Here is a 25,272-nt window from a genome sequence, read left to right as displayed (position 1 = left end):
TTCTCTTCATATTAAGGAGACATGAGCCTTAACCAAAGCCCTAAATGTGCTTATTGCAAACTTTGGGGAGATTCAGATCTGTAGCTCAACTTTACAGATTGGGGCCCTGTTTCCTGTTTTATTTATTTTTTAGAGTAAGTAGCGAAGAGCTAAGTGAAATGACATTGCTCTTTAAAACACAAGTATTGGAGTAGAAATGATTTCAGTTCAACTGCTTTTGATCTGGAGATTAACAGTGCTGTTGAAAGCTATGGTAATACTGTTCTTGGGGAAGAGGGGTGCCACACTTTTAGTAACTAACTCTTAGAATTTTGTACAGCAGTTTGTTATATAGCTGCAGTCTCAGGTTCATATTAGGTTAGAACAAAGGGCTGAGTTTTGTCCTCTGTTATAGCCATAAATGCCTATTGGTTTCAGTGAGGTTGTGTGGATATAACAAAGGGGGAAATTTTGCCCAGAGAAACTAAATTAAGGGTGATCAAACTCTGTGTAACCACCTCTGGAGTTGGTTGTTCCTGACCTATTCCACTAAGCAAGTCTTTAGGGGACTCGCCCCGGACTACAGCAAAATTGGCTACAGAGGCTCAGGACTCTGTTTCCCAGATTGCCTAGAGTCCTGGATGGAGATAGAACAAGCTGTAAGCTACTACCAGAACCAATCAGAAACCAGAACTTATTTTTAGTTTTGATGGTCTTGGAGTGGAGCAGAGAGAGCCGAGGAGGTCCCCTTTAAACTTCCCATTCCTACTCAAAGAGAAGATTTGAACTCTGCCCGTGGTTACTGGGTCATTGAAAAGTGTCAGTCCAACAGAGATCAGCAACCTGGGAAGTGGAGGAGCAATTCCAGGTCAGGCTATTTAGTGCCGGGCTAATTTTTCATTGGACTCAGACCAGGGAGCCTCAGGATGATGGTATCTTTTTAGGGGTGAAGACTTTATAATAAATCCCCAGTTTGTTTATTTTGCTTGTGCATTTTAAACCAACCAACAATTACAGGCTGCATCACTCCTCCAAGAACTGATTCTCAACCCACATTCTACCTAGGCAGATGCTGGGAGGGAACTAAGGGATTTGGGCCCATTGTAAATGTTGGGAGATGGATGATTTAAGGTATAGTTGATCTTTTATTATTCTAGTTACTCCTGTTCTTTCCTTGTCCCCATCCCAAAATGCTTTGCAGGGTATACACAAGGATTGCATTTCACTTATATGCAGAAGCCTCTGGGGTGAAATACAGCAACCAGTGATCAGTTAAACTGCTATGTGTTGCAGTGTTTCTTTTACTGTCCTAAACAACTTATCCTTCTAAAGCCACACAGTTCTGTGATTTTACAGTTGTAATACCTTTTCAAAATCTCTCTCCAGCACCGTCTTCTAGATAGCAGTGCCAAGGAAGGATACAGACCAGACAAGCTCAAAGGAGAGATTGAATTCAAAAACATCCATTTCAGTTACCCATCTAGACCTGATGTTAAAGTAAGTGATCTTTTAAAATCCATCTTTGCAGTGAAAAGCTGCTGTCATTATCTGTGTGACCAAAAAGAAAACTGATATTTTATCAATTTAATGTGTTTATTTTAATTCAGTTTTTTTAAAGTGTCCATCCTGTACTCTGGGTATTTATGCACCACAGTGTGGTCTAGTTGAAAGAACATTTGGTGAGGACTCAGGAGACCAGGATTCTATTCCCAGCTCTGCCACTGGCCTGCTAAGTAGCACTTGGCAAGTCACTTCACCTCTCTCTTCCTCCGTTTCCCCATCTGTAAAATGGGGATAGTAATACTAAACTCCTCTTTAAAGTGCTTTAAGATATATGGATGAAATGTACTATGTAAGAGCTAAATGTTACTATAATAGTTATAAAAATACAACAATAATGCAGGATGAATGTCCTTCAAAAACTAAAGCTCTGTCTTCACCACCATCATCCACCTTTTCTTCATTTTCACCTGCTGGAAAAAGCAAAGGAGAACAAATGGGGCTTACAGCATAACCTGAAGGTGGTAAATTTGGCCTCTGGTGAATTGAATCAGAAGCAAATTCTTCTTTCAAGCTCTCTCACCAAGAATGCCTCACCTCCAGCCCTCATGTGGTTAAACCCAGAAAGCTGTTTGTGTCAGTGCTTCAGAAGATCTCAGCTGCTGTGATATCCCATGTGGGGAGAGGTGATCTTGGAGATAGCCAGGACTCAACCTATTTTAAGGTCTATTGGTTAAAGCCATTATTCTAAATCACTCCTGACAATGAAATGGAAGCCAGTGCAGATCACAGAGCATGGAGGTAAGATTCTCCCTACAGAAAATGCTCTCTAAGAAACAGACTGCCATACTCTCCACCAGCTGAAGTTTGTGAGGGGAGTCATCTTATTGTAGAGTCCCATGTATGGTACTTTGCAGTAATCCAATATTTCTCTCTGGATTGACATCTGTACCAGAACTGAAAGTTCAGAACCTTCTGGCCAAGGGTAAAAGACAAACAAAATGCTATTAGCCACTACTGCTTCCTGCGTGCAAAAGCAGCTGTGGATCCAACAGGTTACAAACTCACTTGAGTGTGCTGCTGTTAGCTCTGCCATTTCTTCTGATGGGTTCCTCCAACCTACAAGCATAAACTCAATCATCTCTGAGGTGAGTCACAGCTGACTTGCCTGCATCAAACCCACCCTCTAACTTGCTGGCTAAGCCAGTCAACTTCTCCCAGCTGGCTCTGATGAAACAGAGACCTAGAGCTATGTTATCTGAATACTGAAGACAATGTAGTCTGTACTGTCTCACTGTCTTCCCCTAATGATCTTGCATACAAACTGAGCAGGAGGGTGACAAGACAGAATCCCACATCACTCTACACAAGAGAAACCCTGGGCGGGATGAGCCACACTTTGGGCCTGTGGCTGGAATGGGATGGAGCCATTCAAGATGGATTCCATCCATCCCTTCCAGAGTCCATCCTGTATCAGCAGTGGCTCATTATGAATGGTATCAGACGTAGCTGGCAAAGCTGGATACCTGGTTCTCATCAATCACCAGCCAAAGATGATCAACATACAAGATCAAGGCAATCTCCATTTAGTACCTAAATTTGGAATGAACCCGGTCACAGAGAGCTGAAGATTCTAGTTATTGTCAGCGTTACCTTGACATGCCCTTTCCTGCCTTACCTAAAAAGGGAGGTTAGAGATGGGATGGTCATGATGAGAAATGACGTTAAAGGGGTGGAGAATGATGCTCTTGCTTGGTCAAGCAAACACCAAAGCTTATCTGCTATTATCTTACTGGAAAACTGGAGCTCTTCTGGTATAGTATAAGGAGCCGAGAACAATATTACTGTTGTTTTGATCTTCTATTGCAAAAAAAAAGTGTAGTCATAAATCAGCCTAAATATCAATATACATAAGAGTTCCCATAGGAGACAAATATTTTGGCCACTAATAATATTAGACATTTATAAGATGGGATAAACGGACTGAGGTAAAATGTTCTAAATGTGAACACTGCAACAAAAGTGTCATTACTCCATAACTAATCCCTCCCTAATAATTTCTAGAGATTGTCGAACCCTGACTCTTCATTCCATTGAGGATATTAAAACATCCACTTTGTTTTCAGAGCCAAAGGTTTTTTCTTAGGACAGTCTTTATAGAATAAGAAGAGAACAAAGCAAGATTGTTATTAGTAATAAAACCTTTTTCTTGTCATCTTCAAAGTGCTTTCCAACCAGGATTGGAACAAAGGACTAAAAGCAGGCCTGGGAGTTCAGTGCACTGTTAGACCAGACCTCTCATTATTGGCTTGATCATGATGCCAAGCATCTTAATGGACCTTTTTCTAAACAAACCATTTATTTAAGTAGCTCTATATTTATTGGACTAACCTATAAAGATTATATTTCCAGATTCTCAAGGGCCTGAACCTGAAAGTTCAATCGGGGAAGACCATCGCTCTGGTTGGGTCAAGTGGCTGTGGCAAAAGTACTGCTATTCAGCTGCTACAGAGATTTTATGATCCAGTCCAAGGAGAGGTTAGTTTGCATGAACTGTCGATATTCCTGGCTACTAGGATGAAGATTAATTTCCTGACTAGATTAAACCTATACTTTAAAAGGACATTACAAAAAATTGGATTCTTAAAAGAACAAAAGATACATAGCATCCAAAGAAATTCTGAAACTGATTTTTCATTACTTGTATGCCATGATGATGAAAATATTGTAAAAACCTAGATAGGACTTTACTGATATGAAGGGAAGTCAAAATTTGGATTTAAATATTTGGGGATATTCTTTTTGTTTATCCTGCTCCTTCCATTCCTCTAGTCTGAGGTGATTGTGAAGATACAGTTTTAATTCTTCCTGGTCATTGTTTTTAAATTTTATTGCTTTATTCCATGTGAGAATAATTATTTGCTAAACAAATACTTAAGTCAATTATTATATCATTATTTATACTATTATAACAACGAATTATTTAAACATAATACATTTCCTCTAACTCTTCATTTATGCCGTTCCACTCAGATTACCTTAGATGGACGAGATATTCGGACACTTAATATAAAGTGGCTAAGAGAACATATTGGCCTTGTAAGCCAGGAGCCTATTTTGTTTGCTGCAACAATAGCTGAGAACATTCGCTGTGGAAGAGAGGGTATTACTGATTCTGAAATTGAGAAAGCAGCTAAAGAAGCCAATGCTTTTGATTTTATATCCAGACTGCCTGATGTGAGTTGATGTACTTTTGATCACCTTATAATTATGACGAATTCTTCGGTTTCTCTCTCTCTCGGTTCTTCTGAATTTTTGTGGCCCAAATTCTCTGCTGGTGCAAATAGGTGGTGCTTCACTAGCTTTTCATTGATGTTTTGTCATTTATTCCAATTAACAATTTGGCCCACAATGTTCTTAATTTACAATGCTAACTGTATGTCATGTGGCAACATTTTTTAATAGGGTGGATAAGGTATTTCTATGGACAATGAGAGATTTTTCAATTTACCAGATTGTTTTTATTCTGTTTTCTTCTGCTAGGTATTATCTATCTTTTCCCACTTCCAATACTCCCATCTTTTTCTATTTGTTTTTTAAACTGGGTTGAGATTGGCAAAAAAAATTGCTTTGATGTGGTCCTGAGTAGTCACTGGTTAGTATTGTTAGCCAATCAAATGGCTGGATTCCTTCAGCCAGTTCTAGTTTGTCTGTTTTTTCACTTCAATTGCTTCTATTTTATAATAGTTGAAAAATCTAATTGTAGAGTACATTCTTTAAGCTAATAGAAAACCATCACACCACATACTAATTCCTGGCCAATTAGAAGGTGAGACAGAGACAAAAATGTTAACCGATCATTAGGAATTTTAAACTGTCCTCTGCCTCAAGGGGAAAAAAACACTGAATGTAATTGGCCAAAACAGTTCTTTTAGAAGTAATTATTCTTAAAGCGTTTATTGGAGCATCCATCATAAAACTTTTAAAAGAGGGAATTTCTGTTTGTAATAGTAACAATAAGATGGGAGTGGGGGTGTAAAAGGATTTCAACTGACCCCTTCTGCAATCTCTATGCTCCTCTTGTTTTCTCAGAAATTTAACACCATGGTGGGGGAAAGGGGAGCTCAGCTGAGCGGAGGGCAGAAACAGCGAATTGCTATTGCCCGTGCCCTAGCAAGGAATCCCAGGATTCTGCTGCTGGATGAAGCCACGTCTGCTCTGGACACTCAGAGTGAATCTATTGTGCAAGCAGCTCTTGATAAGGTAGGAATCCTATTGCTAGAGTTATCAATCAATCAATATTAAGAAGCACAACAACCATATGGCAAGCTTGACATTAAAGGCTATAGCATGCCATCCGTTTTTAAGCACAGCTCTCCACTGGTTTCAAGGAGGGCATTGAAATCAATAGGGATGCATGCTCAAATTTTGGTGTCATGATATGACCCTGTAATATTTAATCAAAACTCCATTAAGCAATCTCGGGTTGCCACCCCTGAGACCCCTCCCCCCTTCCACCTGTTCCTCTGAGGTCCCGCCTCCAGCACTTGCTCCTCTCCCCACACATCCCCATTGCTCGCTGGACCGTCTCAAGGAACTTGCTTGTAGGTAGGAGGCGGCCTGGCTGAGCAGAGGCTGGTGCACGTTAATGACCCGGCACTTCTCCCCGCCCTGCGGTAACTGAGCTTTTGGTTCAGGTGCCATAGGGTTGCCAGGTCACCAAAAACTGGGCACCTGGAAACCCTAAATGGCACCTGGACAAAAGCAAAAACCAGACTGTCCGGATAAAACCCAGACAGGTGGTAACCCTAAAGCAATCATAGGCACTATTTCTGTTAGCGTCATTCCTGATTGCCAGGATATTTGCATGTAGACAGAAGTAGTCTTCTTTAATGCTGACCTCCACCACATCTTGCCTCACATCACAATTGGTTGCCTGGTCGTAAACTGTGAATGTGGCATCAGGAATTTAACTCCTACATTATCAACTCAAGGTGCCAGAATTGTATGGATTTCTACAGGGCAATAATAAAAATACATTGTGCTTATCCAGCACTTTATCTTCTCCAATCACTATAAACAGATGTTTTAATAATCTTCATAACACTGCTGGGACTTAGGAATTATTTTCTCCATTTTGCAAATGAGGAAACTGAGGCACGGACAGGTTACGTGGACACACGGTGAGTCAGCGACAGAATCTGGAGCTTCGCCTGTGTGAGGCCTACAAGACTGGGCTGCAGCACTGCTTTAAGTTTCTGACGTGTATTTGTATATAACCAGTGGTGTATCCTAAAAATAAGCTCTATAAAAAAGCCGGCCTCCCATTAGTACTCAGTAATAGTAAACACAGAATAGCATAAGTTCTATGCATGGCTCAAGGGCACTATGTGGCCCACAGCATTTATCTGCAATAAATTTTAAGTCTGTGGGCCTAAATTCTGCCTTCACTTATACCCATCTAAGCACAGTGATATCAGTTAGGGTTGCCAACCCTCCCGGATTGGCTTGGAGTCTCCCAGAATTGGCATCGATCTCCCAGTGACCATTGAAAGCAATCCAGGAGATTTTAATAGGATATTTTAATAAAATGACATTGTCGTGTTGGGGAAAAAAATCTCCTGGAATAGCTTCAGTCAGAGTTGGCAACTCTAATATCAGCGGCAGTGCACGGCGTAATTGAGGGTAGTATTTGGGTGCTGAGCCCTTATATTCTGCATAGATAATATCATTATTTATACTGAATTACACACACACACTACATGAAAAGAACATTAAGGTTCCAAAGTCAAGCACTCAAAATTTAGGGAATGACAGAATTAAAGTTGCTTGGTCAACATTAATTTGGTCCCCTTGTGTGTCTGCATTAGGGGATAGTCTTCAGTTACATGATCACATACTAATTTTTCCAGAGGGCCCCTGCTTCACTCAGTGCACAGAATGGTGCTAGTCAACATTCAGTGCTAGTCAATATTTCTTTTTATCCTCAGCATTCAATGTATGCCCCCATGCCATTCAAACCCTGCTCTGAAAACAAAATTATTAACTTCCTCATGGGCTTTTCTATACCTCTCATCACTGTAGTATCGGAGTGCTTCATAAACACTAATGAATTTATCTTCACAACACCCCCAACAGACAGGTAAGGTGGTAGTTTTACTCCCATATTACAGAAGGAGAACTGAGGGTATGTCTACCCTACGGGATTAATCCAAATTTACAGAATTTGATTTTTGGCAACAGATTGTATAAAGTCGAGTGCATGCGGCCACACTAAGCACATTAATTCAGCGGTGTGCGTCCATATACCGAGGCTAGCGTCGACTTCTGGAGCGTTACACCGTGGGTAGCTATCCCATAGTTCCCACAGACTCCTCCGCCCATTGGAATTCTGGGTTGAGATCCCAATGCCTGATGGGGCCAAAAACATTGCTGCGGGTGGTTCTGGATACATCCTCCCCCTCTCTCCAGGAAAGCAATGGCAGACAACCATTTCGCGCCTTTTTTCTTGGGTGAACAGTGCAGACACCATACCACGGCAAGCATGGAGCCCGCTCAGCTCAAGACAGCAGTCATGAACATTGTAAACACCTCGCGCGTTATCGTGCAGTTTATGCTGAACCAGAACCTGCAAAGCCAGGCGAGCAGGAGTCGGCTATGGCAGTGCGGCGACGAGAGTGATGAGGACATGGACACAGAATTCTATCAAACCGCAGACCCCGGCGCTTTGGAGATCATGCTGTTAATGGGGCAGGTTATAGCCGTGGAAGGCTGATTCTGGGCCCAGGAAACAAGCACAGACTGGTGAGACCGCATAGTATTGCAGGTGTGGGACGATTCCCAGTGGCTGCGAAACTTTCGCATGCGTGAGGGCACTTTCATGGAACTTTGACTTGCTTTCCCCTGCCCTGAAGCACCAGAATACCAAGATGAGAGCAGCCCTCACAGTTGAGAAGGGAGTGGCAATAGCCCTGTGGAAGCTTGCAACGCCAGACAGCTGCCGGTCAGTCGGGAATCAATTTGGAGAGGGCAAATCTACTGTGGGGGTTGCTGTGATGCAAGTAGCCAAAGCAATCACTGAGCTGCTGCTACCAAAGGTAGTGACTCTGGGAAATGTGCAGGTCATAGTGGATGGCTTTGCTGCAATGGGATTCCCTAACTGTGGTTGGGCGATAGATGGAACCCATATCCCTATCTTGGCACTGGAGCACCAGGGTAGCCAGTACATAAACCTCAAAGGGTACTTTTCAATGGTGCTGCACGCACTGGTGGATCACAAGGGACATTTCACCAACATCAACGTGGGATGGCCGGGAAGGGTTCATGACGCTCGCGTCTTCAGGAACACTACTCTGTTTAAAGGGCTGCATCGAGGGATTTACTTCCCAGACCAGAAAATAACCGTTGGGGATGTTGAAATGCCTATAGTTATCCTTGGGGACCCAACCTACCCCTTAATGCCATGGCTCATGAAGCCATACACAGGCAGGCTGGACAGTAGTCAGGAGCTGTTCAACTACAGGCTGAGCAAGTGCAGAATGGTGGTAGAATGTGCATTTGAATGTTTAAAGGGTCGCTGGCGCACTTAATGACTCGCTTAGACCTCAGCAAAACCAATATTCCCATTGTTATTGCTGCTTGCTGTGTGCTCCACAATCTCTGTAAGAGTAAGGGGGAGACCTTTATGGCAGTGTGGGAGGCTGAGGCAAATCGCCTGGCCGCTGATTACGCGCAGCCAGACACCAGGGCAATTAGAAGAGCACACCAGGAAGCGCTGCGCATCAGAGGAGCTTTGAAAACAAGTTTCATGACTGGCCAGGCTACGGTGTGAAAGTTCTGTATGTTGAAAACCCACCCCCTTGATTGACTCATTCCCTGTAAGGAAACCACCCTCCCCCCTTTGATCACAGCTTGCTTTCAAAGGAAATAAAGTCACTATCGTTTAAAAATCATGTATTCTTTATTAATTGATTATAAACATAGGGAGATAACTGACAAGGTAGCCCGGGTGGGGTTTGGGAGGAGAATAGGAGGGAAGGAAAAGGCCACTAAAAAAGTTCAAAATAATGACAGCCTTTTGCTTGGGCTGTCCACTAGGGTGGAGTGGGATGGTGCACAGAGCCTCCCTCCCCTCCCCCCGTGTTCTTACACATCTGGGTGAGGATGCTATGGAACATGGTGAGGGGGGATTGAGGTTATAGAGGGGCTGCAGCGGCACTCTGTGATCCTGCTCCCATTCCTGAAACTCCACCAGACACCGGAGCATGTCCGTTTGATCACGCAGCAGCCCCAGCGTTGCACCCTGCCACCTCTCATCTCAAGCGTCCCTCATGGCCTCATGTTCACTGCCATCTTTCCTGTACTTTGATACCGTGTCCTTCCACTCATTCAGATGAGCTCTTTCATTGCGGGTCCATTCCATGATTTCAGAGAACATTTCGTCTCACGTCCTTTTTTTCGCCGCCTCATCTGAGATAGCCTTTGGGACGGAGGAGGGAGGCTTGAAAAATTCGCAGCTGCAGCGGGGGGGGGGCGGGCAGGCAAAGGTAGAGAAGTATTTAAAAAGATACATTTTCTAGAACAATGCTTGTACTCTTTCACGGTGAACAACACTATTCACATTACATAGCACATGTGATTTCGGTACAAGGTCGCATTTTGCATCTTAATATTGAGTGCCTGCGGCTCTGGTGTTAGAGCTCACAGACGCAGGTCCGGGGAACAGAATTCGGCTTGCATGCGGCCATGGTAAGCCATTGTCTTTCGGCTTCTGCAGCCTTCCTAAAAGCAGCGCCCTCCTTTCCCACATACCAAGCAAAGCCCATTGAGTGCTGCGGTTTTTCTGTTAACGTGCAGCAGCAGAAACCAAACTAACCCCCCCCCCCCCAAGTCTCTGGGATGATCTCTTTACCCCTCCCCCCACCGTGTGGCCGGTATCAGGGAAGATCCCTGCAGAAACCAAACTAACCCCCCCCCCATCCAATTCTCTGGGATAATCGCTTTACCCCCTCCCCCCACCACGTGGCTGGTATCAGGGAAGATCCCTGCTAGCCAAACGCGAAAAGCTCCGTGCCAATGATCCCCCCCTCCCGCCCTCGCTTGGCTAACTGCAGGGAAGGATTTCTTTTCAGCCACAGGCAAACAGCCCAGTAGGAACAGCCACCTCTGTCCACTTATTTAAATTCCCGTATTTCAACTAGGTTACCATGAACGATATCACTCTCCTGAGGATAACACAGCGAGATAAAGAAAGGATGTTGCTTGAATGCCAGCAAACACCGGGACCATACGCTGCCAGGCTTTGTCATGCAATGATACCAGATTACTAGCATGGCGTGGTCAAATGTCCTATCATGGAGGACGGAATAAGGCTGCGCTGCCCAGAAACCTTCTGGAAAGGCTTTTGGAGTACCTCCAGGAGATCTTCATGGAGATGTCCCTGGAGGATTTCCGCTCCATCCCCAGACACACTAACAGACTTTTCCAGTAGCTGTACTGGCCGCGAATGCATCCCAAGTCCTCAGGACAAATTAATCATTAAAAAAAGCTTGCTTTTAAACCATGTTTTATATTTACAAAGGTACACTTACCACAGGTCCCTTCCATGGCTTCAGGGTCTGGGATAATACCTTGGGAGGGTTGGGAGGGTACTTCAGTCAGGCTGAGAAAAAGATCCTGGCTGTTGGGGATAATGGTGTGCTGTGTGCTCTCCGCAAGCTCGTCCTCCTCCTCTTCCCCGTCCGCAAAATCCTCAGGCATGGATGAGAGTAACCCCTCCTCGGAATCCACGGTCAGGGGTGGGGTAGTGGTGGCGGCCCCCCCAGAATTGCATGCAGCTCAGCGTAGAAGCGGCATGTCTGTGGCTCTGACCCGGAGCGACCGTATGTTTGCCTCCTTTGTTTTTTGATAGGCTTGTCTGAGCTCCTTAACTTTCACGCAGCACTGATATGAGTCCCTATTGCGGCCTCTCTCCATCATGCCCTTGGAGATCTTTTCAAATGTTTTGGCATTTCGTCTTTTGGAACGTAGTTCTGCTAGCACTGAATCCTCTCCCCATATAGCAATCAGATCCAGTACCTCCCGTACGGTCCATGCTGGTGCTCTTTTTCGATTCTCGGACTGCATGGTTACCTGTGCTGATGAGCTCTGTGTGGTCATCTGTGCTCTCCACGCTGGGCAAACAGGAAATGAAATTAAAAAGTTCGCAAGGCTTTTCCTGTCTACCTGGCCAGTGCATCCGAGTTCAGATTGCTGTCCAGAACGGTCACAATGGTGCACTGTGGGATAGCTCCCGGAGGCCAATACCATCAAATTGCAGCCACACTAACCCTAATTCGAAATGGCAATGTCGATTTCGGCGCTACTCCCCTGGTCGGGGAGGAGTACAGAAATCAATTTTAAGAACCCTTTATTTTGAAGTAAATGGCTTCGTTGTGTGGCTGGGTGCAGGGTTAATTTGATTTAACGCTGCTAAATTCGAACTAAACTCATAGCGTAGACCAGGCCTGAGACACAGAGATGTTAATGTTGATAGTGCATACTACTTTTGGGTGCATCATCTGCGATGCCCAGGACTCAGTATTTCAGAGAATTTTGCATTATACAGCACTATATATGTTAAAAGCACATCTCCCATTGACTTCAGTTGCAGCCGTGAATGCTCAGCACACAGACAGGGCTAGAATCCAATTCTCTAGGGCAGTATTCAGCTGCTATAACAATAATGAGACCATCCTTTCTTTTCCTGCAATCCCCTGCCTCATTCATTACACACCTTCTGCAACAAATAAGGCGGGTTTCCTGCAGACAAGAGCATTTGATTCCTTCCATAATCACTGTTCTTTCTGCTCTCCCTACTCTTGTTTCCTGTGCCTGGGGGCACAACTCCCCCTGACTATGGGGAGGAGAAATTGCAGGCAAAGTCCTGCTCAGCCCCCACAATCCTGGGCTGGAACATGCTTAGTCACTCTATGGGGATGGTGCATGTGCACTCCTGTCATACAATGCAGCGAGCTCAGGCTGTTTCTTTGGGAAATTTAGCTGCTGAACTCTAATAAGTCTCTACTGAGCACATGCAAATTGAAATTTTCAGAGCCTCATAACTCGGCCAAATTTGGGCAGATTTTCATGGGAATGGTAAAAGGCACATCCCTGATACCAGTCAGACATGCCCATCTCCTCCAAATTTCAAGTCCCTGGTTTCAAGCATTTAGGTGATAAAGCTTCTCATTTAAACAGTTATAAGAATATTTTAATATGGGCAAAACAACATTATTTTTTTCTAACCTCATTCTGAGAAATCATTGAACCATTTTTGCTGAAATTAAAAACAAAGAACAAACAAACAAAAAAACAGCCTGAGGCAGATACCAGCATGGAAAGTTTCAGCCCAAAGAATTAAATCTTGGCAAAGTTATAAGCATCTGATAACAGGTCTTACAACTGGAAGTGTCAGGCAACCTTAGCTATAGGCATTGGTACCTGCACAGCCTATAAAATTCATCTACTTTTCCCTGTCATTATTATAAAAGTGGATTTTGTAATCAGAAGTGTCCTTTGGCTGTTAAATCAGACAGTATGCATGGAAATAATGACCAGCTATAAAGGGTCAGCAGGGCTTTTACACTTGTATTTTCCACACTATCGCTGTGCTGTTAGGTAGGGATTTTTCTGGGTTTTTTTTCATCACATTTTAAAGTAAATCTCTCGGTTTTTTCCCCCTGTAAGGCTAGGGCTGGACGTACCACCATTGTGATAGCTCACCGGCTCTCCACAATCCGGACAGCTGATATTATTGCTGGATTTCACAACGGTGTTGTTGTTGAACAGGGAACACACAATGAACTCATGACACAGAAGGGTGTCTACTATTCTCTTGTGATGCAGCAGGTAATAAGTTGTGATAGAGCACTCCTGACTGAATGCTTCAGATTTACTGACCACCTCTCTACTCCAGAAAATTATCTGTATAACTCACTCACAGGTGCTGATTTTTGTATTTGCTGGTGGGTGCTCCTCCGTCCCCCTCCCCCTCCCGTGTGACCTGTGGGCAGGGCCTCGGGGGCAGGAGAGGGAGGCTGAGCAGGGGTGGGACCTCTGGGCAGAGCACAGGCGGGCCTCAGGGGGAAGAGGCTGAGCAAGAGTGGGGCCTCTGGGTCGAGTGCGGGTGGGGCATTGGGGAGGAAGAGGCCAATCGGGGGAGGGGTCTTGGGGCGGAGTGGTGGGTGGGGCATTGGGGTGGGGCCACAGTCCAGGTGCTGGGGCCCACAAAAGATTATCCAGCCCTCCGAGTGCTGAACACCCCCTATTTTTTTTAATTTAATTTTTTTGGGTGACTGCTTGAGCCACTGAGCACCCACAGTGTCGGCGCCTATGATCGCACTGATACTGTTGCTGACACATGCAGGTTCTGCACTCAAACAGCTGGGCCATTTTTGCTTTGCAGTTTCTGCATGTTTTCTAGCTGAGTGAAAGTTGATCAGTCAATCTTGTTTATGATTTGGAAGTGGTTGTTTTTCACCGGTAGCAGTGCTTCACATTTACCCAATGTAATGAATCAAAAACATAACTGAGCAAAAGAGGTGCATGACATCATCACAGAACTATATAGATAGCGGGGGGTGGAGGGACATACAGAGCCAAATTCTCTGCTGGTGTAAGTTGCAACTGCACCAATTTATACTGGCAGAAAACTTGGCCTATACCAATTACTATGTGAAAGTGACCACGTAACCAAAGTGTTGTTATTTTTGTTTGTTTCCATACCAAGTATACTGTTCCTTCCCCTTGCTGCAAACTGTCTTGTGACTGTGTATCACTATTCCTTGCTTGTCACTAGGGTCATGGTGGAAACACTCAAAATGAGATGTCAGAAAGTGATGAAGAGACAGAAGATGAAGACTATGAGGAAGAGGATCTAGATGATCTCAGGATGGAGAACCTCACTGATCTTGGTGGTTTTGAAGAACCAGGAATCATTGAGATGGGAAGCATTCCTAAGAGATCCAGAAGGCATAAAACCAGAAAGACCTCTTCTAAGAAAAAGTCATCTGAAAAGAAGAAAACAAAGGAGAAAGAGGTTAGTATTAAAATTCAGTTTAATCCTAAAGTTTAGTGATAGCTTGTGAGAATAGGACCAAAGGTCATTCTATTATCTTTTTTAAATAGGTCTTAAGTCATGTCACCTTTGGTATGATCCTGTTATATGCATCATTGACCTGGGTGAATACGTGAATTGGGAATCTTCAGGGAAAACACAGGTGTAAACAAATCAGTCTGACCTCTTGAGACAGACTCTAGCTCTTGTCCCGCAGGGCTAGCTGGACTTGGCTCCCTACTCCAGGTGTTGCAACCTCAGAGGTTGCAGCACTGCTCAGGTTTGGCCTGGAGGAGGGAGCTGAGCCCAGCCATCCTTGTGATCCTTAAACACATTCAGATGACCCAATTTTGGGTTGCAACCCATCAGTGAAGAAATCCTGTTCTAGGAGCTCTTTTTTTATTGTAGTACAGTCTACTGGTAGAACACGATGCAAACAATAAGCAGCAACTGGATACATTGTAAGAATGCACCATCACCCAGAAGTCCAGAATACACTTTTTATCTATTCATAACCGTTGCGTTTGGGCCTTGTCAGAGGAAACAGATGGCTTCAGAATTCATACTGTTTGCAGTAAAGTGAAGAAATCAGATGGGAAGACATGAAATTATTGATGTCACAAAGTTCAGCAGGCTTGTATGGTTGAAGTGTGGGCAGGCTTTTCCAGTATCTGAAACACAGGCAAAGATAACCAGGCGAGGCCATTGTAACCGGCTCAAAACCTCATCTAATTATTTGTACCAGTTCCTGTGTTTTCATTTCATTTTCCACAACTTCCTCAACAAATGTATGGACATTTTGAATAGTTCAGTGAAGCTGAACTGAGCTGCCATGTATTTTTCAAGGGAGATGAAGCCTAAATCACTGTTTCATATGCCTTTTCCATGCATCTGGTAATGAGTCATAGTCTGTATTTTGTAAAAGACAAAACAGACTAACTGACATAAGTCGACCCAATTGTATTACTGCCAACCCACTAGCATTTAGCAGAGGCTGAACTAGACTGATCTTTTTGTGCTCAGAACAGTGCGACTTTTAGGTCGTTATAATGATTCATGTGTTAAAGTTGTAATCCATGGTCACTGACCCTATTTGACATTTCACTGAACTATAAAGACCCCATCCCACCCACCCCCCAGTTAGCCTTTTGTTAAATTGATGCCTGCAGATTTTTTGGACTTGCAATTGCAGTTTTAAGACCTTAAATTACAGCGTGGCAAGTCTTCAATATGTTTGCTCATTCAGTGTGTACATTGGAGGCTGGGGCGAATTATCTGTGAACAGTTGCTAGGACAGTTTACTGATTTACCCCCTAGCTGAGGAAATTGTCATGTTCCACAACTTTCAGTGAACAGCTGAATTTTATCTCTTATGTAGGAGGAAAATCTTCCTGCTGTGCCTTATTCCAGGATTCTGGCTCTGAACAAACCTGAGTGGCTGCATATATTCTTTGGTGTGATTGCTGCTGCCTTCTCTGGTGGCATCCACCCTGCATTTTCTGTTCTATATGGAAAAATCGTTGGGGTAAGTTCAGAACTGTATGGTAAACTAACGAACCAGGCACAAATGCAGAACTTTAAATCCTGCTCGACCCTCCAGCTAGTCCTCTCTAGTGATGCCTTAGAGCCTCCTTCTACTCCCACTGTCACTGAACTCTACGAGTCTTTCCATTGACTTTAGTAGGAACTTGATCAAGCCCTTGATCTCCTCTCCCCACTTGAGACTTCTTGCCTATTTTTCAGCCCCATATTTGGAATGACTTCACCTTTCCAGTGAAGCAAATCACGTTCCCTTATCAAACTCACAGTTTTCATTTACCACTCTCCACTGTTGTGCAGACTCCCTGCCTTGTACCTGACCCTGCTCTTTGCATTGTACCCATTCTCTTCGGACAATAAGCTCCTTCAAGGTACCTTGCATTCCAACATGTTTGTAAGTACCAGGGACATCCATGGGACTGTCTGAATAATTAACCCCTTGATTCCTGAATCATTGCAGGAAAGAAATGGAGTCTTCCTTTGAATTCCAGTATATGATAGTTGGAAGCTGCTGGGAGTTGGAGCAGCAGCCAGGGAAAATGGCTGGAGAAAGATGTTTAGGGAATCTTTTATCTTCAAGCAAGAGAAGAGGGGTATTGTAGTCAGCTGTAGGGGAGGTGGATGGTCTGATGGAGTGACAGCATTCAGTGGAAGGCAGAGAAGAGCTGGTGAAGTGGCAGCCTGGAGGCAGGGTTTAGTGGCACTGCAGCTCCCAGGCAAATGAGGAGAGGGTCTGGTGGAGGGTTGGAGAAGGAGCAGCTGATGAGAGGCAGGTCAGCTGGGAGAAGTGGAGTGACCTCCTGGCCAGCAGCAGAAAGCTGAGAGGTACAGAATTCAGGTGCTGGGGAAGACCTGAGAGAAGGTGAAGTTCAATAGTTTCTACAGTGTTTCCTGAGCTATTGTAAATGGTGGTCACTTTGTGCTTTTCTTACATAGGCTTTTCAAGAAACAGATCCTGAAAAAAGGAGCAAAACCACCACATTGCTTTCTCTAATGTTTCTTGTACTGGCAGTGATCAGCTTAGTAACACACATAATCCAGGTAAACGTCACTACATTGAAAGTCAAAACTGAGTATCTGGTCACATACATTATGGTCAAGATTTTCAGATCTGGTTGAGAGGCTATGTTGGGGACATAATGCAACTTTGTATTCACTATGTTTCTTATAAAGTGTTCCAGAGCCAAGCCACTGAATGACTCAAGTGGCTGGTATGGAATACAGAGCCTTACCCTTCCCGATTGCCAGTTACAAAGCAGCCCAGGGCAGCAATGTCTGAAAGGTGCTGCTGACCGTTTTGTGTCCTAGGGGGAATGCGTTTGGGCACAGCCCAGTTCCACTACATTGTTGTGTACGTTACAAAAAACACTGGCAAAGTTGGCATTGTTACATAGCAGAGTGAGTAGTAAGGCTAAGGAATGAGTAAGCAGGGAAGGTGACTCCACTGCTGACCTCTGCAGCTGGCTGCGGAAGCATGTGGGTGGGGCAGTATGAGGAAACTTCAGTTTCCAGGAATGTGTGTGGTACCTTTCACCAGCTTTAAACTAACGTCTGAAACCATATCCCAAAAAACTGTGTAGGTTCTGTAAACTGTGTGGCTGAATGGTTGAAATATCATCACATTTACAGCGGGTTGTTCTAAATATGACTGTACAGCCCAGCACATACAATTCAACTGTTTTATTTCCCATTCTCCCTTCTTAGGGATTCATGTTTGGAAAGTCTGGGGAAGTTCTGACCAAGAGATTGCGATCTTTGTCATTCAAAGCATTGCTTCAGCAGGTATGGGTCACGTTTCTGGGTCATAGCGATAGACAGCAAATATGCAGCACTCCTGCCATGTGAGCCAGATGGCTTTTGTGGGCTGATGTGTGTATAACAGCATGAAAATTCCTGGTTCCCTGCAGCCTGTGTAGAGCCTCCCTCCAATACGGCTTGGAGAGAACCCATCCTTTTAGTGAAACTTTACCAATGCACAAGCGCCAAGTCTCTGAGCACACGTGCGAAACAAAATAAAGCAAAAGCATGTGCAGATTAACTCAGTGCTGCTAGGAGAGCTGTCTAATTTTGATGCCATCTCTTTCAATATCGACCATATTGAAGAGTGTATAAAACATGCATGTTTCTGAGTGCATTGGTATATTTGCAAAGATTAACAAAACAGAAATTAAATCTCTATATGATCCTGATGGTCATGATATAAATGTTTAGATAAATAGGTTTAGGTCTGTTTGCATCAAACTCCATAGCAAACGGACCATATCATAACAGGTATAGGTTCTCAAAGCATTGTCTTTGCTCACTAGAGCGGTTTCTCTAGTCAAGATGACCAGCTGGATCAGGACTGATTTACAATAATACTATTGCAATATGACTGCCCTTGTATACTCCCTGCTGATGCATCGCTGGGAAAGGACACACCTCTGTTTCTTCCTTGCAGAGGATTCTCTGTGGGTGAACGATTAGGCACCCTGCACACCCATTGGTAGCGCTTGGTATCACAGGGTTCTGCATATGCACAGGAGCATTCTAAGGGGATAGGGTAGGAGAGGGAAAATTACAAAAAACCAAAACCTCTCCTTCTTTTCCACTACCTTTAAGGATAATAAAGCTGATTCTCCTCCCATATGCACCTATATCGATCAGGAATAGCTCTACAGAAGTCAGTGTAATATAAAAGGTGTAGGAGAGGAGCACTGTGCCTATCAGATGTTGGTATGGGTGTGGAAGGCACTCTCATTATGGTGCAAAAAGAACGAGGAGTTCTTGTGCCACAAGTACTCCTTGTTCTTCTTGCTGATACCACTCTGAAACCTGTCATTATGGTGCATGACACATACTTGACTCTAAATTCTAAAATCTTTGCAGTTGTTAGCACCTGGATTGTTAACAGTTTAATGTTCTGAGGGTAAGAATAGTTTATTTTAAGATCATTTTCAGTTTATCTGACTAATGTTATTCATCACAAAAGAAGAGTGAGTATCTTAGTGCTTATGTTGGCTCTCTCTCTTCCCCACACACACATGCTAGTCAAGCTTTAAATGTCCATACATTGTACTAATGACCCTGACAAGTCTGAGTTACAATAAGAACATTTCATTTGCAAAAGCAAAAATAACTGAACCATGTATTCCCTTGCAGGAGATTGGGTGGTACGACGATCCTAAAAATGCCATAGGGGTTTTGTTAACCAGACTAGCTACAGATGCTTCACAAGTCAAAGGGGTATGTTTTTTTTTTTTTTTTTTAACATTTTGCTTACAAATAGAATTTGCAGTGTTGGCAAAGGACGATGAAGTTATTTTGGAAAACGAGTTGGTGAATCTACTCTAGCGACTGGCTGACACATTTAAAAACCACACTATCAACGTCTCGGAAACAGTTTCACTAGTCCCAAATTATGACTATTATCAAACCTTCGGCAGATGTTCGTACACTTTCCATTTCCTTGCTGTAAGCGACTAAGTAAACAACTTAGTAACTTTAAAAGTAAGCCATGTCCAAGGGCCAGTGTAAGCACTTCTGCACCACTTAAACTGCATGATGGAGCAAAGCCTTCAGTGTATCAAGTGGCCCTAAAGCCCCACTTCGGGGGGCTGTAGTGTTAGGGATCATTAAAAAGGGGATAGAGAATAAGACTGAGAATATATTATTGCCGTTATATAAATCGATGGTACGCCCACATCTCGAATACTGCGTACAGATGTGGTCTCCTCATCTAAAAAAAGATATACTGGCACTACAAAAGGTTCAGAAAAGGGCAACTAAAATTATTAGGGGTTTGGAACGGGTCCCATATGAGGAGAGATTAAAGAGGCTAGGACTCTTCATCTTGGAAAAGAGGAGACTAAGGGGGGATATGATAGAGGTATATAAAACCTTGAGTGATGTGGAGAAAGTGGATAAGGAAAAGTTATTTACTTATTCCCATAATACAAGAACTAGGGGTCACCAAATGAAATTAATAGGCAGCAGGTTTAAAACAAATACAAGGAAGTTCTTCTTCATGCAGCGCACAGTCAACTTGTGGAACTCCTTACCTGAGGAGGTTGTGAAGGCTAGGACTATAACAGCCTTTAAAAGAGAACTGTATAAATTCATGGTGGTTAAGTCCATTAATGGCTATTAGCCAGGATGGGTAAGGAATGGTGTCCCTAGCCTCTGTTTGTCAGAGGATGGAGATAGATGGCAGGAGAGAGATCACTTGATAATTGCCTGTTGGTCCACTCCCTCTGGGGCACCTGGTATTGGCCACTGTCGGTAGACAGGATACTGGGCTAGATGGACCTTTGGTCTGACCTGGTACGGTCGTTCTTATGTTCTTAGAATGGCATTGCAGCCAATGCGCTGGCCTCATGTTGACATGGGTAGATTTCTTCTTCCCAGCTCTGTCCACTGCATTTCACACAGGAAGCCTGTTTATGTGGGCTTTATGGAGTGAAGTGAGTTGTCATTAATACAGAGTATCAGTGATGGCAGAAGCACGAGGGACTGTGTGACTTTGGGGAGTGGTGTAGGATAGGAGCCACTGAAAATCCTGCATGTAAATGGCAAATTCTGCAGAATTTGCCAATCTCCCCTTTCCTCCCCAACACACAACCCCATCAAAAAAATTCTGAAGAAAAAAATCAGCCATACTTTTTAAAATAAATTCACTCATGAGCAAAGAGTAATAAGTTTCCTGATTTATTCAATAGTTTAAAATAAAATTAAATTTCTACTTCACTTGTCTTTAAAAAGAAGAAAAAAATCCTTCCTCAACTCCCGGATTCACTAGACTCACTAGATCCTCAGACTCACTAGATTTCATACTCCCTCCCATCTCCTCTTTACTGGCCAGCACAGAGTGGGAATCAATCAAGTATTTGACTGAACGTACAATTACTTTAATCTTTAAAAACTGCAACTTAATTCTTGAGGATAAGGTCCATCATCCTAGCTGTCAAGGTAAAACAGGAAGAAGGTGGTGCATGGGATCCAAACTATAAAAAATCTTAATACATCAAAATGAACATCAGAACATTACATTCTCCGGAGCAGTGGTTCTCAACTGGCTGCGAGCAGGTTTCAGGGGGTCCGCCAAGCAGGGCCAGCATTAGACTCGCTGGGGCCAAGGGCAGAAAGCTAAAACCCCACCTCATGGGGCTGAAGCCCAGGGCCCTGAGCCCCACAACACGGGGTTGAAGCCAAAGCCTGAACAATGTAGCTTCGCGGGGGGCCCTGTGATGTGGGGCCCCAGGTAATTGCCCTGCTTGCTACCCTGGCCCTGGCTTTTATATGCAGAAAACCAGTTATTGTGGCATAGATGGGCCATGACGTTTTTATAGCATGTTGGGGGGGTCTCAGAAAGAAAAAGGGTGAGAACCCCTCCTCTGGAAAACAAAGAAATATCAGTGATTGAGAGACAAGGTGGGTGAGGTAATATCTTGTATTGGACAAACTTCAATTGGTGAGAGAGGCAAGCTTTCGAGCTCTTCTTTAGGCCTTCTTCACCAAGAGAAGTTGGTCCAATACAAGATATTACCTCACCTACCTGGTCTCTCTAATAGCCTGGAACCAACACGGCTACTGCTAAGTAAGTGGGCAGCCAATATGCTGTGCTAGCTGAAGTCTCAAAGCATAGGCGCCAACTTTCTCGGGCGCCGGTGGGTGCCCACGCCCCGCTGCCCCTTTTCCCGCCCTGACGCCACCCTTTCCCTGCCTATGGCACTGCCCCCATTCCAACCCCACCCCACCCCAAAGTCTCCGCCCTAACTCCGCCCCCTCCCTGTCCCTATTGGATTCCTACCCCAAATCCCCTCCCTGGCCCTGCCTCTTCCCCCCAGCATGCCGCGTTCCCCCTCCTCCCCCATCCCTCCCTACCCCGCGAATCAGCTGTTTCATGGTGGAAGCGCTGGGAGGGGGAAGAAGCAGGACACGGCGGCGTGCTCGTGGAGGAGGCGGAGCTAAGCTGGAGCAGGGGGGCAGGGCGGGGAGCTGCCGGTGGGTGCTGAGCACCCACCAATTTTTTTCCCTGGGTACACCAGCCCCACGGAGTTGGTGCCTGTGTCTCAAAGTGATCTTTATGTATAAGCCCCTAGAGTCTATGGCAATAATTCATCTTGCCATTGGTTTGGTTATATAATTTTATTGAACACAAAAGTCTCTTGAGGGCAGGAAAGCCTCTGGCTAGCAAAGAAAGAATCCTACTTCCCACCCAAGGTTTTCTTGGTTTGTCCACAGTGCGATATTTGAAAGATGGATTGTTTCCACAAAACTTTCCATTTCATCTGCAGGCATGAGTAGAGCTGGCCAACATGTTTTCAGTTGACATTTTTGCTGAAATATGTATTTTTAGAGACCCCAAATCTATTCATGAATTCTGGTAAAATTTGACTAATAGTCAAAAGAAATAGGGAGGAAGATTTGTTTTAAGTCTAAATGTTTCATTTTGACCATTTAAAAATCTGCCATTTCTACTTTTGTTTTGAAATGGCGTTTCATTTTCAAATTTGACCAAATAAAAAAGAGGAGAAAAAAACCGCAAAATGGCCAAATCAATACAAAAAAATTGTGGGGAGGAGAGATTTTAGTCAACCAAAATGTTTTGGTCAATTTGAAATTATTTTTTATTCTAAGAAAAAATATGTTTTAATTGTTTCAGATCTAATCAAATCAATTCCCCCCCGCCCCCACTCCGATTTTCCAGTTTGGCCCCCAGCTAGAAAATCCACTATTTGCCCAGCTGAGCCATGAGTAGTGTCACAGTTTACACAGATTCCGTGTGCCAATTATCACTTTTACATTTCATGATTACATGGATGTGCAGATCCTCAGGGAGAGAAGAGCTCTTTGGTGTGAACGCTCATTTCCTGCTGCTAACACTGCTGAAAACAAAGTGCCTAATTAAAGGAACCTGCAGCTTCCATTATCTCCAGCTGATGTACAGCACCTATGAAAATCAGGCCCTAGGTGCCTTAAGCTGGGCACCCAATAACTGACATGCCCCAAATTAGAGGCTGTTGGCTCTTCATGATTTCTGTGCCTTGTTGTGACACAGGAGGACCCTGATATTTTTTGTTAAATTGAGCCCAGGTGGCCACATTTTCATCAGGCTTCCTGAACCTCACCCACAGCTAGGGGTATTTGCATATGTAATTGTCCATATGGGTTTTTGCATATACAATTGTCCATTTTAAATGCACAACATTTACGATTCTTCTCCCTCTGAATATTTGATCCTGAGTGAACAATGATTTCATACATTTGATCTATATTTTGTGTCTCAGGAATTAACTTTGGACTCTTTTGTTTTTAATAGGCTACTGGAAGCCGACTTGGCTTGTTCACTAAGACTGCCTCTACCCTTCTGACCGCCATCATTATTGCTTTTGTATATGACTGGCGATTAACTTTGCTTATCCTGGCCTGCATTCCTTTCCTTATTGCTGCAAATGCTATTAGATTGAGCTCTGCGGCTGGTCATGCATCAAAAGATCAAAAAGCTTTGGAAGAGGCCGGAAGAGTAAGATCTCCAATATAAACTAAATGGGTATAATGTTATATCGTTTTAAGGACAACATTGTCAGTGATGATTTTCTACAGAAATTACTCTGAAAATATATTAAATAAAACAGTGATCAAGAGACATTCTATTATAGTGGGATGCTATCTCCACTCTAGTTTAGGTTGAGGATGACTTTTCTTATTGCTTTAAAATACACACAGTTACTCATATTGCCTTTAAATTCGATGGCAAAAAAATTATGTTAACCCAAAGTTAAGGTTGCTTGGTGGCATGTCGTCCCCTTGGAGAACCTTGATTTGAGCAAAACTCAAACTTCTGAACATCAGGAATTGCAGCCCATGCAACCTTAACTCTGCCCTCTTTCAGTAATTCCTCAATGCTCCCTGTTAACACAAGTAGTATGTGCCATGGGGATCTGGGTGGGTTTGCACTCATGCGGCTAGCTCAAGCCACTGCTCGTGCCACCCTAGCTATGCACAGTGGGTACATATATGTGAGCAGGGACTCGCACCTCCCAGCTTAAGTGTAGGGCTACTGTTACATACAGGATAACATATCAACCTACACTTTCACTTAGCCATCCTGAAAGCATCAGAATCCTTTGAAATTCCACCTCACAGCTAGCAATATCCTTTGTAATTAAAGCCCCGTGCCCTGTTACTGACATAACCTACACAATTCCACATAAAACTGAGACATACTTCATCCTGAAGGTACACATGCACCTCCTGCCTTTCCACACACACACACAGATCTCCTCATATCTCAGTCACAGCTCTGTCACACATCTCCAAGTCATCCACAGATCTCGCTAACACACCTACCAAGCAGAGCTAACTACTTCCTCCGCTCTTCAGTACAGCTCCATCTGCCACTGAGCACACTCACTTTGCCTGGAGTGTGCATAGATAATAAATACTTAGATTGCTCATATGCGACCTCGTTACTGAAAATACCCTTTCTAATACAGCCCCTGTGTCCTGCTAATGATATAAGGTACACAATTCTGCACCGTACTGATGCACACAGGATCCTAAAGGTACATACCTGGCTCCTCCCTTTGTTCAGACATCAGAGGGTGGAAAACACAGAGTTCCTCCTGTCCTAAGCTCTGCTCTGCTCTCTCACATACCTCAGAGTGATCCACACGTCCTCACATCACCAACACACTTACCAAGCAGGCCCAACTACTGTGTAGTGTAGGTACACTTGGCATCCTGATTGCAACTGAAGTATATGCAAATAATTCCCATTGGCTACTGCCAGCTCTATGGAACAGATGGAACATGGGTTGGGCAGGCTTTTTTTTTTTCCCCTTGTCCTGTAATATTGTTAGATGGAATCCTGTGGGTGAGAATGAATGGGCTGTAAAAGGAGGTGAAGAGCTTGTACATGTCAGCAGCTGCGGGGTTGGCAGAGCAAACTGTGTTAACTGGGCACTGCGGAAAGAGGGCAGAGGTTAGCTTGGATGCACAACCTTCTTTGTGCATCTCCTGGTTTTCAGTAGTTTGAGTTTTGTTCCACACAGCATTCTGCAGGGGTACAACGTACCCCCACGCAACCTTAACTCTGCATTTAATGGCGTTCTTTGCCATGGAATTTCCAAGGTTTTTTTTTTTTTTTTTTTTTTTTAAACAAGAAAAGCTCTTTT

General features: G+C 43.9%; 1 protein-coding gene across 1 annotated transcript in view; it reads left to right on the top strand.

Annotated features, from left to right (window-relative positions):
- The window catches only part of LOC135894764 (ATP-dependent translocase ABCB1-like), a 75,255-nt gene that overhangs the window by 36,785 nt on the left and 13,198 nt on the right, over positions 1-25,272 (top strand). The window contains 11 exon segments of the mRNA XM_065422861.1: positions 1,366-1,476; positions 3,892-4,017; positions 4,513-4,716; positions 5,572-5,742; positions 13,207-13,386; positions 14,318-14,557; positions 15,954-16,100; positions 17,051-17,155; positions 17,819-17,896; positions 19,256-19,339; positions 23,415-23,618. Of these exon segments, the coding sequence (XP_065278933.1) occupies positions 1,366-1,476; positions 3,892-4,017; positions 4,513-4,716; positions 5,572-5,742; positions 13,207-13,386; positions 14,318-14,557; positions 15,954-16,100; positions 17,051-17,155; positions 17,819-17,896; positions 19,256-19,339; positions 23,415-23,618 (1,650 nt within the window).

The sequence above is a fragment of the Emys orbicularis genome (assembly GCF_028017835.1).
Source record: "Emys orbicularis isolate rEmyOrb1 chromosome 2 unlocalized genomic scaffold, rEmyOrb1.hap1 SUPER_2_unloc_1, whole genome shotgun sequence".
In the NCBI taxonomy this organism is placed as follows: domain Eukaryota; kingdom Metazoa; phylum Chordata; order Testudines; family Emydidae; genus Emys; species Emys orbicularis.
Note: the sequence above shows the minus strand (reverse complement) of the source record. Positions and strands in the feature narration are given on the sequence as shown.